At 46.1% G+C, this 14,567-nt stretch overlaps 1 protein-coding gene across 1 annotated transcript; it reads left to right on the top strand.

Annotated features, from left to right (window-relative positions):
- The first annotated feature begins 329 nt into the window (after positions 1-329).
- Positions 330-14,395, top strand: LOC120447739. The gene is made up of 9 exons (XM_039629283.2): positions 330-872; positions 1,081-1,460; positions 9,976-11,879; positions 11,946-12,255; positions 12,317-12,614; positions 12,673-12,882; positions 12,949-13,120; positions 13,584-13,805; positions 13,863-14,395. The coding sequence occupies exons 3-9, from the start codon at positions 9,993-9,995 to the stop codon at positions 14,091-14,093; spliced, it is 3,330 nt and encodes a 1,109-aa protein (XP_039485217.1). The 5' UTR covers positions 330-872; positions 1,081-1,460; positions 9,976-9,992; the 3' UTR covers positions 14,094-14,395.
- The last annotated feature ends 172 nt before the right edge of the window (positions 14,396-14,567 follow it).

Raw genomic sequence — 14,567 nt, 5'->3', positions numbered from 1 at the left:
ATTTGCAGTCTTACTCAATCAATAGCCCATCTTTTAATTTGTATTTAAAGGAATTTCTAAATAAGTTAAAAGTATGTAAAAATAATAAAAATGTAATATTAGTTTTTCTTATCTAAAGATACCGTTATTATGAATGAGATACATTGTGTGCATCCGATAGATACATTTAACAGGTGAAGTTAACAGTGAGATATGCCATGCGGTTAACAGCTTGGGAGAGCGGGAATTCCCGGCTTTGGTATTTCTGCATTACCTCCATTCGGTTTCTCTAATACTTTCAAAATCTATATAAGCAACCCGCAGCGCATTTGCTCTGTAATTTTTCGAGAGAGCGCAGCAGCGCGCGCTGTTTTTTCGGTTAGCAATTAAAAATATTATTAAAGAAACATCGATATTTCTTTAATGCCTGCGGCATTTAAACAATTTTTATAACTCAACCGAAAATAAATTCGACGCGATAGTGTGTTTCTGTTCGCCCGCATGGAGTAATTGCGATATACATATGTATATTATGGTTTCGTAAATAAAAATCGATTAAATTAATATTTAAACTTGTTGTTTTCGGCGAGTGGGCGCGTTTTGTTACCAAGCCGCTCTTCGATTTTTGTTTTTCCGACTTTCCTGCGCGCCGAACGGGTTTTTCAACGAAGCCTTGCTGTCGTTTTCCTCTACAGCAGCAAAAACAAGGCTGAAAAACTAAATTAAAGCGACTGGCTATTGCGGGAAATGAATCGATGTGCGGCTATTAACTTTTAATTCGCAGATTCATCATCGATTTTTCCGTTGAGCTCAGCTGCAGTGCGCTAGTGTTGGTGTACGTGCGCGCGTGAGTGTGAGTGAGTCCTGGCAATACAAATAAAGCGTTGTGTTAGGTAAACGAAACAACAAAAGGCACTGAACAAGAGAGAGCGAGAGAGGAAACAGTAGGACGATTTTGAGTCCTTGAGCGATCATTCGCGCTCTTCTTCTTCTCCAGCTGCAGCTGTCACGAAAATTCGCGCGTGCACGTGTGTGCGTGTGTGTGTGTGTGGGAGAGAGGAGGAAGAAGAACGGAGTTCATAATTTCTCCCCATTTCGCAGTGTTTGTGCATTCAATTTGCACAAAATTGAAGCGACTCGCTAAATTCGCAAAATTTCCGTCCGCGAATTGCCATCCATTATTTTGCACTCCCCCCAAGAGAGCGAGAGCAATAATAGAATTATCAGGCAAAACGAAAAAATAACAAAAATAAAAAAAAAAAACAAAATACAATCGAAAAGAGAATGCCCTGGGAGGTCGTAATACCGCGACCCTCTGACATTTCCATCGTCGCCCACCAAAGGAACAGCAACTGAGCAGCGAACACAGCAAACACAGCAACAATCCGACAAACAAAACAGCAAACGAGCGAATCAACGAACAAAACTCCGGCAGCCTCAACCGCTGGCACAGTTTTCCTCCTTCAACTCCAGCTCCGTGGGTGAGTAGCCACAGTGGAACACCACTAAGTAGAACATTCTGGGAGTATATTGCTTTGAGCACAACTGCTTTGGAGTTCCTTTCACTAAAACTTGCGAAGATTTCCAAATACCAACTGTTAGTTAATACCAGTTTTAGCGTAAAATCAATTAGTAACACCTAATTATTATGTCTTAATGTCCTTTTTATATTCTTTTAAAATTGGAGAAATTGAGGAAAGTCAATTAGCTTTCACTTGAAAAATGTTATGCATGTTCACACTGCATTTAAATATAATAAAATTTAAATAAATTTAAATTTAATAATATTTAAAAAAATGAAAGTTTTGGTTATGCAAAACTCTAACTTTAACTGCATCAGGACACGGGTTCAGCTTGCTCAATCTCCACTGTAGCCCATTGGCGGGTAGAAAGTGGTTATCGAATATGAGCTGCGTCTTAAGTTGAAGCCACTTCGTTGTGTGTGGGCGAGGGGGTGGTTGTGGTGGGTCAGAGGTTTTTTGCCCCACGTCTTGGCGTCGTGTGGCTTTGGTTTTTAGCTGAAATTAAAAAGGTCAGGACCGCCGGACTGGGGGGCTTCCGGATTTTGTATCCTAGCCACGTCGCCCGTTTCATTATGCAGCGTTAACTTTGTATGTAAAAGCGTATATACATATGCACATATGTATATGCATGTGGCAAGCGGTGAATATAATTTCAGTTGCATGACTTCGGCGATAATCGATTTTGAAGCGACGAAGCAATCAGGAAGAGTGCAATTTAATGCCAGTCCGTCACTCAGTCAGTCAGTCAGTCAGTCAGTCAGGGAAACAGTCACAACTTGACACACTGCAAAAAGTTATGCTGCAAGATGGAGGTCAGCATGGGGTTTTTGCATTAGAGATACAAAGAAAAATGTGGCAAAAAGCGATTAGGTGCACTTTTTCATTGGAGTTTGCATGAATAATATGGATCCAAAACGCAATTACTTTTAAATTAGCATGGGAAATGTAAAACCCTTGCTTAGGTAATTAGTTGCAATGATGGCTCAATCAATCCCATTTCCTTGTATCAATAATTGGTAGATGCTCCCATTTTTCCTGCTGTATTCCGGCCTGCTTAAGTAGCGTTTACCATATTCATAAGCCCCGATTGATGGAGCAGCGGACATGGCAGCCGTTACTCCATAATGCGACAATTTGCAGCTCGGAATGGGGGAGTGGGGGATGTCGTAATGGAGAGTGGAATGAGCTGAGGAAATCGCTAATTAAGCATCAATTAGTGCAGTTTCCGGTGCACGAAACAAGTGCAAGAAACAAGCCTCCGTTCTTGTACTTTCCACTCTTTCCAGCAAATCGTGTGACACATTTCGCTTTCCCACACACCAATTGGCGATAGGAGTTATCAGCGCTTGCCACTTTTAGCACTTCCCACCACTTTGACGGCCCCCCTCTCCCATCAGATAATAACCCATTGCATTTTCAATGTGTTTCCCCCGATAACTGGCATATACTATACAAATGCCCGATTAGCGGGTCTCTCAATAACAATGGTCATAATTTATGATAAACAAGTTTTTGAAGTGTGCGAAATTTAGCAGCTCACTGATTTGATTTGAGCCTGTTTTTGGCGACACTCCCCACACTCCGCCCGCCTTTAAACTTGTCCAAATTTTAGCATTGTTTATAATCAGTAACGGACTGAAAAGCGAACACATGTCTGGGTGGTTTTCAAGGTCAGTTGAATGGCCAGATTCGCCTCGTTTTGATTTGGCAACCCTTGGAAACACGATAAACACGATAAACGCGGGCAAACAGAGCAAACAGAGAATTCCAGCTGCAGCCGCCTCATCATCTCGTCTTTCCCCAGACAATGGCCATTTGGCTATTCCGTTTCAGCGGGCTGTGCCTTGGAGAACTGTGCCTTCTGGAAACCCTGCCTGGACTGGAACCTTGCCAAAACACTCGAGACACTGAGATACTGAGACACTGAGATACTGAGACGTTGACAATGAGCGAGGCTCTCAGGCGAGACTTTCAGGCGTCTCCAGATGCTTTCCATTCGCTTTGTCGGTGCCGCTTGCGGCGTTGTATGCACTGCGAGAAAAAATCAAAAGAGATTCTAATGGATTTTACATGGTTTTTTCATACACCTTTTGGAACTGTGACTGGAAAATATGACACAGCAATATATTAACAATTCTTTCTTTTATATCGAAAATATGGCCACTTATCTACAGTTGACACTGTTGGGTACACAAATATGTTGTTATCATATCACAGAAATATTTCGATTATAGATAAACTCCCTACCAAAAGTCTAAAAATAACTTTAAAGTGATTACTTAGCCAGTGCATTACTGAGAATTACTTTGATAAAACCTTCATTTTGAGCCACATTTTGTACAATTTTTGCGGTGTGGTCTCATGGCTTTGGCTCGGTTTTATGGATCGCCTCCAGTCAAGCCCAACTCCAAGCGTTGCTGGTCAATGGTCAAGACCGCCCCGCCCCCCTAGTCCACCCTCCTTTTACCCCCCTTTTGGCAGCGGAGTGTCGTGTGGCGCATGCCGCTGAAAAACTTTGCGGAGCGTGAAGTACAGCACTCATTGTTTCTACTCGCATTGGTATGAAAACTATGTGTATTATGGCATGTCGTAAAGAGCCATTTTCTTTGATACCCAAACTGTTAAAAGACCAACCAAGTGGCCAAGTGGCCATAGGCCATATTGTATCCAAACAGCGCGTTGGAGATCAGACCGCAATCTCGACTTTCTCCGCCATATGACAAATAATTTCAGTAGTTGGCGTAATTGCCAACGCAATGGGTTGTTAATTAAGCCGGCGAGTTTCACAAAAAAACGCTCTACTCACTACTCACTACTCACTACTCACTAGTCACTAGTCACCATTTCATTCCGGTCTCCGTCGGTCCATTCCGGTTCGCAATTGGACCAGGCCAACAAACGATATTACGCCCTCGACGTTTGCGTTCCGCACATCTGAAACAAATCAAGTGCGGCACATTTGTCACAAGAAAGACTCCATTCCCTTGGCGGAGTACATTTCAATCGCTGCCAGGCTAATAAAATCTATTCTTAGACAATTCATGTGTTTCAGCACATGATTAATGCGTTCTCTCGGTTGCGAAAGGAGTTTGTAGATATGGAAACTCTTCTAATAAATCGCATGACTCCTTTGCATGGCAAATAGAAGTTGCAACTTGCACGTTCCATGGAAATTTTTTTATTCTTATTAATAATTCATAATGATAGTGTGTTCTTAAGTGTAATGATCTTCAAGTAGTTTACAACAATGTAATATGGTTTTACGACATGAAGTTTAAAGGCACATTGAATGCATCTCTGTAAATACTTACTCCTTTTTGAAGTCAGTGTAATCCTCAGAATTTGACGTAGTTTCAAGCTCTTGGAGCTGCCTACCTTTCAGTCTTGCTCAATCTGCTTTTCGATAAAACTTTCCAGCAAATGCAAAGCGAAACATTTGCGTGCCGTTGCTGTTGACTGAGAAGCCGCCAAAAATTGTTTATAGTTTACGGCATCAAACAGCAAAACAGCAACAGCAACATTGCTGCGTCTGAATCAACAACAACAACAACAACAACAACATCACACCAGAGGCAACAACTTGAAAACTTCAAAAGCGCTGAGCGATTCAGTCGGCCGATTCTTCCTGCTACGTCGACTACTCGTATTATTGTTGCCCAATATCTGATGGCTAGTGCCGAATTCCCGATCCCCGATCCCCTGATCCCCGTTACCCAATATATTCCCGATCCCCAAGAGCCCCCAGAGCCCCAAAACCCGTGTTCGTGACAGCCAGCTGGCAGCGCTACAAGGCCCAGCCACGCCCCCAGTTCCCGCCCCCGCCCCTTTTCGGTTTCAGTTCTTTCTTTGATACCCCAAACACATAGCATACATACATATAGATGGCGGGAGTTAGCCCCAAAACAAATTGAAACTGTTTTGGAGGAAAAAAAATAATAATACTAAAAAAGAAAAGAAAAATGAAGAAAAGCCGCAGAGACGAGACAGGGGAATCGGCTAAGAATTAGAAAATCATGCTTACAATTTTCTGGTCCGCTCTGTGTGCATAATGCGCGATAAGTCGGCAGGTGCAATACAGAACGAAAACACCAAAATAACAAAAAACAAAAAAAAAAACAAAATAGGCGAAGCCAGATAGTCGGATGGGCGGCAAGAACCCGGAAGAGTCGGAAAGTTCTTCGACTTCCCCAACTGCCCACTGGCATGAATCCTGCCCCTGCCCCTTCTGCCAATAAAAACTACTCGCTGCACTGAGGGAAATTCTGTGTACAAACTATTTATGCTACCCTAACTTCCATATTTGTTTACCAGATTTAAAGAGTTGAGTTGTAATAAATTTTAAATTGTGTTGTGTTTTATGAATTTTATTTTTTTTTATGATTTGAAGCTATTATTTATATGAGACTTTTTTTTGGGTGCGCAGTTTCGAATTGACGTTCGTCCCCCAGACGAAAACTGTGCGCACAACTTGCAACTGCAACTCATTATAACTGCACCGGGGGGGCGGAGAGGATGGTGTTTGCTTTTGGGGTGGGGCAGGGGGAATGGGGAATGGGTCTGGGCTGTTCGGCAGATGCGGGCGGCAACTCCAAAAGGGGGGGAGGTGTGGATGGGGGCAGGGGCACCGACCGGGGGCGACTCGATTGTAATTCGCGGCACAAATGTTTCACTTCATTTGAGTTTCGTGGATCGCTGGCAGCACAGGAAGTGTTTTGACAAACAACAAAAACGCTTTTCGGGGAGTGGACTTCTCCAATGGGGCGTGGCAGTCACCCACGCACGACCACCTGTTTTGGAAGTTAGAACACGGTTAAGCCATAGCACCCGTTTCCATATCAATTAACCAATCGCCAGTACTAACTCACAGCCATCCAGTGAGTGCCTCGAGCATCGAGTAACTGGGATACCAGTTCCAGAAAGTGGGCATTGGGCCATGGCAGGGGTTCCGCTAATCCCCCCAGTTTCAATCTGCGACATAAAAGATAAATAAATTGCTGTAGATACCCGCTGCATGTATGGGGAAGTAAATTGTTTTCAATGCAACTGCCACAACAGACGAAATGAAATGGGTGGAGAAATTTATGCAAGTGAACGTTTGTGTTTCCCCTTTTTGCCCGAACATGTGGCGCAGAATCAGTGGCCAAGGAACTGCGATCGCATAAATAATCATATGCATATGCAGGCAGTGCGTTCCATGAATGTATGGCAAAACTAGTAGAATATTCTTAAGTTTCTATGTGCGCTTGCTGTTTGGCAAATACATTTTCCAATGCCTTAAATTAAAGTGTTGTATCAAGCTTACCTTATAGACATAGCGCGCACTGTCTATGCAGATTCTGGTCTGAATTGTCATGCGATTTGGAGTACACATACTTTCATAAATATCTGCTTGTATGGCAATGCATAATTGAGGAACAAATTGCCGAGTGGTTCCCAGGAAATAGCTTGACCACGCTCGCAGATGTGATAACCCCTTGAATTCTGCCGATCAGCAGATCGGATCACATTTAAATGGAAATAAAAGTATAACTTCTGGTTTCACTACAGTGCAACTGGGAATTGCGATAGTAAAAAGCGAAAGTACCTGCTGTAACTTTTCATAAGCCAGCTTATCTTAACGATCCTAAACTCTCAGCCGTTAGTGGGTTGTTAATCCCGCGAAATCGTTGGGACGAGGCCTCCTCCTTGTGTTCAATGAATGGATGCTAATGCGAGATGAATGGAAGATGTCTGCGATATGGCGAGATTGGTGTGTGACCGCTGACAGTCACCACCAGACGCATCAGAGACATCAGCGACATCAAACGTAGCAATTAATGCCGAGCGAAGCGTTAAGCGCAGCACTTGTGGCACTTGCATCTCTTGCAACTTTTCCCCATTTTCCACGTTTTCCATTTCCCTGCCACACAACACGGCTAAGTGCAATTAACTTGGCAAAGCCGGCGACATTGCGACGTCGTCGAGTCGCTGCCCGGGCTACATATTCTTGCTCTGCCAAGCGCCTTAATCGAATTAGTGGACCTCCACCATCCTCCCCACCATCCACTTGGAAAGGGGAATACCCACTCTGCCCATTGATTGGAGTTAATGTGCCGTGACGAAATCGCCCTCAAGGGTTTCTATTCACCGCGCTCTACGAGCGTGGGCTCCTATGTATCTATATTGCTTTCGCCTTGAACTATTGTTCGCTAAAACATTGTTGCATTCTGCATTTTGCATCTTTATTTAGAGAAAAATAGGGGTATTTCTCTGTTGCACACTGTGTGATCTTTCATTTACACAAAAAATACGATTTATGTATTTAAGTTATATATTTGTTAGGTATAAGATAAAGTTTATAATGAAATGATATAACTAAACAATGAAGGTTATTGGTAATGTAACTGAGTTTGACTACTCCCTCATGTCATTCTCAGTCGTTACAGATTTATAAAAAATACTGATTTGCTGTAATTTGGGTATATGGTAATAGTTTTTTATGCTAACAGTTTTCTCGCAGTGCATTCATGCAGCGTCTGTTCCGGTTTATTCAACGAAAGAGTGACAGAGTCGCGACTTCGACTTCGATAAGAGCTCAGTCTCGGATGCGAAACTAGTTTTTTCCGGCCTCTCGGCAGACTTGCATCTTTCACTGCCAGGGCCATGGCATTTCGATCGATTCGTGGATTAGCGGCGACAACTTCATTCCCGTTCCCATATGCAATCCCAATCCCGACTTGCCATCCTTTCCCTTCTATTTCTCCACCACAGTGTGTATCCAGTAGATACTTTGTGTGTGTGCATGTGTGTATCTTTGTGTGGGCATGTGTGGCTGTTTATGGCTTCGGCTTGCGTTGGTTTTTTTAGCACCCAACTGGGGGTCCAGTGAGGAGGCGCTTGGCTTCTTCCCCCATCAGCGCCTTCGAGTGGTCTTCATTAGGTGGCTGTCTTGCCTGGATGTCTGTATGTCTGAATGTCTGAATGTCTAGATGGGAAGATGGGATGATGGGAAAACGAGCCAAGCCGGCTGCAACGTCTCTTTAAAGTCAACTCGAGCATCGACCGAGTGGCGGGCACGACTTGAGACAGCCTTTAACATATCGTAAACAAGGTCGTTTGCAGGATCTACCATTCTGGTTGGAGAAAATTGAAAATTGAAAAAAAAAATGCTGGTGGGGGAAAAGAGCATGAAGGGCATTCCTGCCAAACCGGTTGGCAATTGGCCAAGTCTGGGTCTGGCCAGCAATTTACTGTAACTCGCTTCAAATAAATTTCCAATTTGCTGAAAACTGGAGCAACTTCATTATCAGATCTCCCTTCGCAGTCACGCAGTCACCTCACCTGCGTGATGAAATCATCTACAAATTTGCCCAAAATCTCTGGGAGATCGCATAACAAACATGACGCTAATGACGTGTGTCTAACTGGGACTGTAATGCAAAGCCAAACAAGCGGGAAATATATAGCAACTTCATTGACTAGGTGGTGAACCAGAAATACCCTTACAAAAGTTGATGATATAGTGATGAGCAGTGTGTAAAAAATAGGTTTACCAAAGTCAAGAATATACCTTGAATATACACACTTACTTAGCACCATTTACACCTTTCAAATAAAAAAGCACTTTTCAATAAACACCAACACCTCTGACCTGGTCTCGTATGAATCTTAATGTGACTCAACTAGAATGATGATGGATGTGTGATAAAGTGCGAATTGCGAAGCGGATTTCTGGCACAACAATGTGGCATGCCAAATTGGATGCGAGTTTGGAAAGTTCCGCAATGATGGCCCACAGCCGTCTGTCAGTTGGGTCAACGTGCCACACACAGCCGCCACACACACAAATGTCTAAGTGTGTGGTGGTGGCAACCTCAGATATTTCGACGATGACGACCCCACGAGACAATGCTGCTCCTCATAATTTATTTACGAGCAGACCCAGGTGATGGCCCACTTCGTTGTAATGTCGGCAGGTGCACATTTCGTGCCATGTCACTCTCCTCGGAAACTAGTTCAAGTCAATCATAGCCTGGGGGCCAAACGTTTCGTCCTGGTCACGATGCAACCACATCCACCCGTCATCCAGCGTCCATCGTCCGACGTCCATCTGTTTTGGGTTGCGTGCCGGGCAACTTGACCGAAAAAAATGAATTGTACTCGCAAATCCTATTTTTGCATTTCGGAAAAAGGTCGGTGGCATGCAACTTGTTTGTGTCGCATGCCGAGAGAATGGGAGCGGGAAAATGGGGATCGGTCCGAAATGCCAGCATCCCAAAAATACGCGTCCCCAAATGTGGGTCATCTTAAGTGAATCACTGCACTGCGAAAAACTAATGATCTTTAATCATAAAGTCTATGTCAGAAAAGCTTTCTGGTCTCAGACGAAAATTTCTCGTTGTATCCAAATATTATATTTGCTTATATAAATTAAGTTAATTTTTAATTTTTCTCAGTGCTCTGACTAACAATTTCTCCTTTATTTCGTGCACAGGCGACTAGTGGCCGGCCATGTCCGCCACTCTCTTTGAGATGGATTCGCGAACGGAGGAACAGCAGCCAACCGTTTGCCTGGAGGAGCAGCAGCTGGTTGTGGGAATGACCAGCTTGGAGCTGAGCGAATCTGTTGTCACCCCGGGCAATTGCGATGGCAGCGACAGTGGCTTGGATGTGGCCAGTTGTTGCCATTCGAGAGTCACCTTGCAACGTGGCCTGAGCAGCACCAGCGGCGGCTACACCAGTAGCAATGGTCTGGAGGAGATCTACGACAGCTGCGAACTGAAGGTGAGCACGGTGGCCCAGACGCCCAGTGAAACGGGCAGTGAAAAGACATCGCCACCGAGGAGAACGGGTTCGGTGAAGAAGAAAGTGGCGATGTTTGAGCCGGAGACAACGGGCACTCCGGCCAAGGATCAATTGCGTGGCAGGGTGGCCAACCTGAAGCGAGCGGAGAGCCTGCCCAGAAACAGTGCAGCACCAGGAACACCTGGCACACCCTCCACCCACAGGGACAAGTCGCGCCTTTCGACCTCCTCGTTTCGAGTGCCCAGTGCCACGGCCACGGCCACGCCCACTTCGTCCCGCCTGGCACGTCCGCAGAAACCGGATACGCTGCCCAATGCCCTGAATCGGGCGCAGTCCGTCCAACGGCTCACCCAGGTGCAGAGAACGCCATCGCTGAGTCGGGCCAGGACACCGGGCACTCCCTCCGACGATGGTCGCTGGCCGGCGAATCGAGGAGCAGCTCGCCGCGGAATGTCAGTGACTCCGGAAGTGACGGCGAATCGAATGCGCGGAAGTCCTGCTCCCGGCGGAACACTACCACGTCGCCGGAAACAGCAGTCCGTGGAGGATCTCACTGGGGGGCGACTATCGAGGAGCAACTCCATCAGCCGTGCAGCAGTCGTGGATGCTCGCATGACTTCCTCGGTAATGGTGGTTCCTACCAGTCGTAGAAGCTTGGCTCCCGCCACCTCAAAGGTCAACTCCCTAAGAAGACCACAGCCGGCAACGCCCAGGACGCGAATCTATCACGAGACTGCAGTGCAAACGGCACTGACCAGCGAGGACCTGGAGCAAGTCCTGGGCGGCGGACTACTGCAAACACGTGCCCTGGACGCCGTCGAGCAGCGGAATCAAAGCACCCAAGCGGAGCCAGACCAAAGGGAATTCGAGCTGGAGCAACTGCGTCAGGAGGTGCGCCAACTCAGTGGCAAACTGCAGCGGGAGCGGGAGGAGAAGCTGGCCATGCAGCAGGAGCTGCACTTGAACACGGAGCGGGTGATGGGCATGCTGGAGCTGGCGCGAGTGGTCAGCGCCAGTGCGGGAACACCCACGTCGGAGGATAGTGGTGATGGCAGTGGTCACGACAGTCTACTCATGCTGGAGTCCCAGATACAAATCAGTGGCCATGAGCTCTTCGAGCGACAGCAGGAAATTGGCCAGCTGAGGGCCATGTGTCGAGCTCTCCAGCTGGAGATGCGCAGATCCCTAGCCACGCAACAGTTGCTGCTGCAGGAGAAGGCCGCCATCGAACAGGAATCCAGTGAATTGCAGGACTTCCTGCAGCACGAGAAGGCAGCTCAGTGCGATGCTCTGCGGGATCTGGAAGCGGATTATCAAGCCGTGAAATCGCAGTTGGCCAATCGCGAGGAGGAGGCGAAGGTGCTGCGGGATGAGTGCAGACACCTAGTGCGACTCAATGAGCAGAGGCGCCAGGAGAATCGTCTGCTTCAGACCAAGTTCACTGCCTTGGAGAACAAGTCCAGGGAACTCATCCACCAGCAGAATGCCTCTGTGGCTGGAGCATCCACTGCCCTCTCGGGACTGCACTCCCGTTTGGATGGTCTAGTGGAACAGCTCGTCTACTCCTACAGTATTTCCGAGCAGGACTTGGAGGTGAGCTTATACTTTCTGAACACCGTAAGCTAGATAATTAATATTTAATGCCCTTTACCTTCACAGGACATTCGGTTCCAAGCTGAGTCGGAGCACGTTCAAAACGGACAGAGGCCCAATGGCCTGGATCTGCCCATTTGTCCTGCAGCTAGTGGCGATGCCATTCACACTCTTGTCCTGGCCAGCGATGGTTCCCTATCCCCGCAGCGCAATCAGTCCTTCATCGCCGCTGTCATCGGTGCCATTCGCCAAGCCACCACCCATTCCGGAAAGCGCCTGTCTCTGCGACAGGTGGGAAAAAAGAATGGAGTCGGATTGGGATCAACTCAAGCGGTTACCACAGGAACTCAGGGTCACGAGCCTCAGGGAAATGGAGGTATTATAAAAAATACCCTTCCAAAAGCATTAAATATTAATATTCTATGTGTAATCTTTAGATGATTCCGATTCAACGGAAATGCTGGACTCTGAGACGGAACCCTGCCTGCTGATGATGGACAACGTGTTGGAGGATGTGGTACACCACGATTCGCATTCGCACAACATGGTCTCCTCCTGCACGGGAATGATCTCCCAAATAGAGCTGCCCACGGAATTGATTAGTCAATGTAGCCATCCAAACCACATGAATGGGGGCGCCGGTGGGGATGACTCCCTGCAGCAATTATCCCAGGCCATCACCAATCGCCAGCAAATGGAGCTGCACATGCACAAGATCAATGGCATGCCCATGAAGTAGGTTACATTCGATGTTACTTTATCCGATTTGTAGCTTATATAACTCTCATTCTAGTCCTCGCGATCAGTGCAACACGGAGGAGCTGAGTTGCCATGATTCACTGGCGGAGCTGACGGAGTTGCCCTCGCTAATGGAGTACAGCACCGCCCAGGCTGTGGTGGATCAGGTGATCGAAGTGGATACCCTGGTGACCAAATTGCTCAAGGTCCTGCGACTGGTTCAGCTGGACAACGACAACTGCATACAGCAATTGATAGTTGATAAGTGAGTTTTGAACTTAAACGATCTATTTTTGAATAGAAACTCATCCATAAATTCTGTGTGGTTCAGGAACAAGCTGCAGCAGCACAAGGAGGACATGCTGGAGAAACTAAAAGACTTGGAGGACGTTAACCTGAAGCTGCAGGACGAACTCATGGATGCCACCCAAGAGCTGATGATCAAGGGCAGCGATCTGAGTGGCGCCAAGGCCGAAATGCAGCGGCATCGCAATGAGATCGACGTAAGGTTTTAAGACTTGATTGCCGCTGAGCATTTTATGGACTTTTCTGTTGCGCATCCTTCGAAGACATTTCTATATATCCGTTATCGTTTACCGTCAGATATATACTCTCATATTTTGTATACCAATCTCGTTCGCGATCTTATTTTATTTGATTGATTTAGTTTAGTTGTAGTTATAATTTTGAATAAATTACTTGGCTTATTGACATCTTTGAGTTGTGCCGTAGTCGTAGCTATTGAACGAACTTCCGATATAATTTCTTTCGCCTTATTTCATCATCACCTGAATCATCGAACAATCATCAAACAAACGACAACTCGATGGTACGACAGTCCCAAATCAAGTTTAAAAGTGCACTATTTCGTTTAAAATGAGAACCCAAACTAATTGCCATGTAACCACCACGCTGCTGCTTCTCCACAACTGCATATCATCCATCCTGACTAATCATCCTGACCAGCGCCTCAACGAGGACATCTGCACACTGAGCACACTCTGCAGCAGCTACAAGAAGCTATCGCCCACCACCGAGTTCCCGCCCATGCGCCTGCTATCTCCCAACCAGGATTCCGACCAGGGCGACGTCCTCGGAATTCTAAATCTGCTCAAAATGTGGCAGGCGGGTGGGCTGCTGAAAGATCCACGAGTCCGTGGATACCTCGATATAGCCAATGGTAGTCAGGTGAGTCTCGATCACCCATACCTAACTTCTTGTAATTAAAAGTAGTACATTTTTCAGGTCCAAACCCCTCAGCAGGATAACAACAATGTGGAACGCCTTAGGATCTATGCCAATCAACTGGAGCACGTCTCGCGCGTCCTGGACGATGCGTTGCCCACGGAGCTGCATTCTCCGCTCCAGCAACTGCGCCAGGACATCGAGGTGGTCAGGACGAATGCCAACTGGACGCAGCTGCTTGAATCAAACGAAACGGATCACAATGCCAACGGCGATGTGGCCACGCCTTGAATTGTGTCAAAAACTGTTGTTATTTGTCTAGTTAACTATTAGATCTTGAGCGTTGTTTACTTTTACGTAGTTAGTTACAAATGTTTGCGTCCAAGTTCAAAAGGCATCGATTGCGGCTCTTAATGTTTTAACCACGTCCAAATAATATTTATGTAAACGAACTCATTCCATTCCATACTGCAACTAGACTTTTGCAAGCCACTGTACAAGTGCTCTAGAATTCCATTTGAGTTGGTTTTGCATTTAGCTAATATAGCATACCCTGCAGCATTTAGACTTGCAGTGCTGCATACTTTTCGTCTGAAAATCTATTTCTCAAGCCCATGGGTTACCAAGTATTCGGCTCCAAGTATTATGCAAATTTTTAGAACCAAATTTGTCCTAGAGTTAAGTTACATTTTGTTGAGTAGCACCTCAAACTAAAACGCTCCTTCATGCCACACCAATTGAGATGATATAGCGCAACAGAATACA

The sequence above is a fragment of the Drosophila santomea genome, chromosome 3L (assembly GCF_016746245.2).
Source record: "Drosophila santomea strain STO CAGO 1482 chromosome 3L, Prin_Dsan_1.1, whole genome shotgun sequence".
NCBI classification, from domain to species: domain Eukaryota; kingdom Metazoa; phylum Arthropoda; class Insecta; order Diptera; family Drosophilidae; genus Drosophila; species Drosophila santomea.
The sequence above is the reverse complement of the archived record's forward strand: the minus strand, read 5'-3'. Positions and strand labels throughout refer to the sequence as shown.

What these genes read in the sequence shown, in the direction of transcription:
- LOC120447739 (XM_039629283.2), top strand. Translation starts at nt 9,993, where the DNA reads ATGTCCGCCACTCTCTTTGAGATGGATTCGCGAACGGAGGAACAGCAG. An exon ending in TTTCCGAGCAGGACTTGGAG is followed by an intron (nt 11,880 to 11,945) that starts GTGAGCTTATAC and finishes TTACCTTCACAG; the next exon opens with GACATTCGGTTCCAAGCTGA. An exon ending in CGAGCCTCAGGGAAATGGAG is followed by an intron (nt 12,256 to 12,316) that starts GTATTATAAAAA and finishes TGTAATCTTTAG; the next exon opens with ATGATTCCGATTCAACGGAA.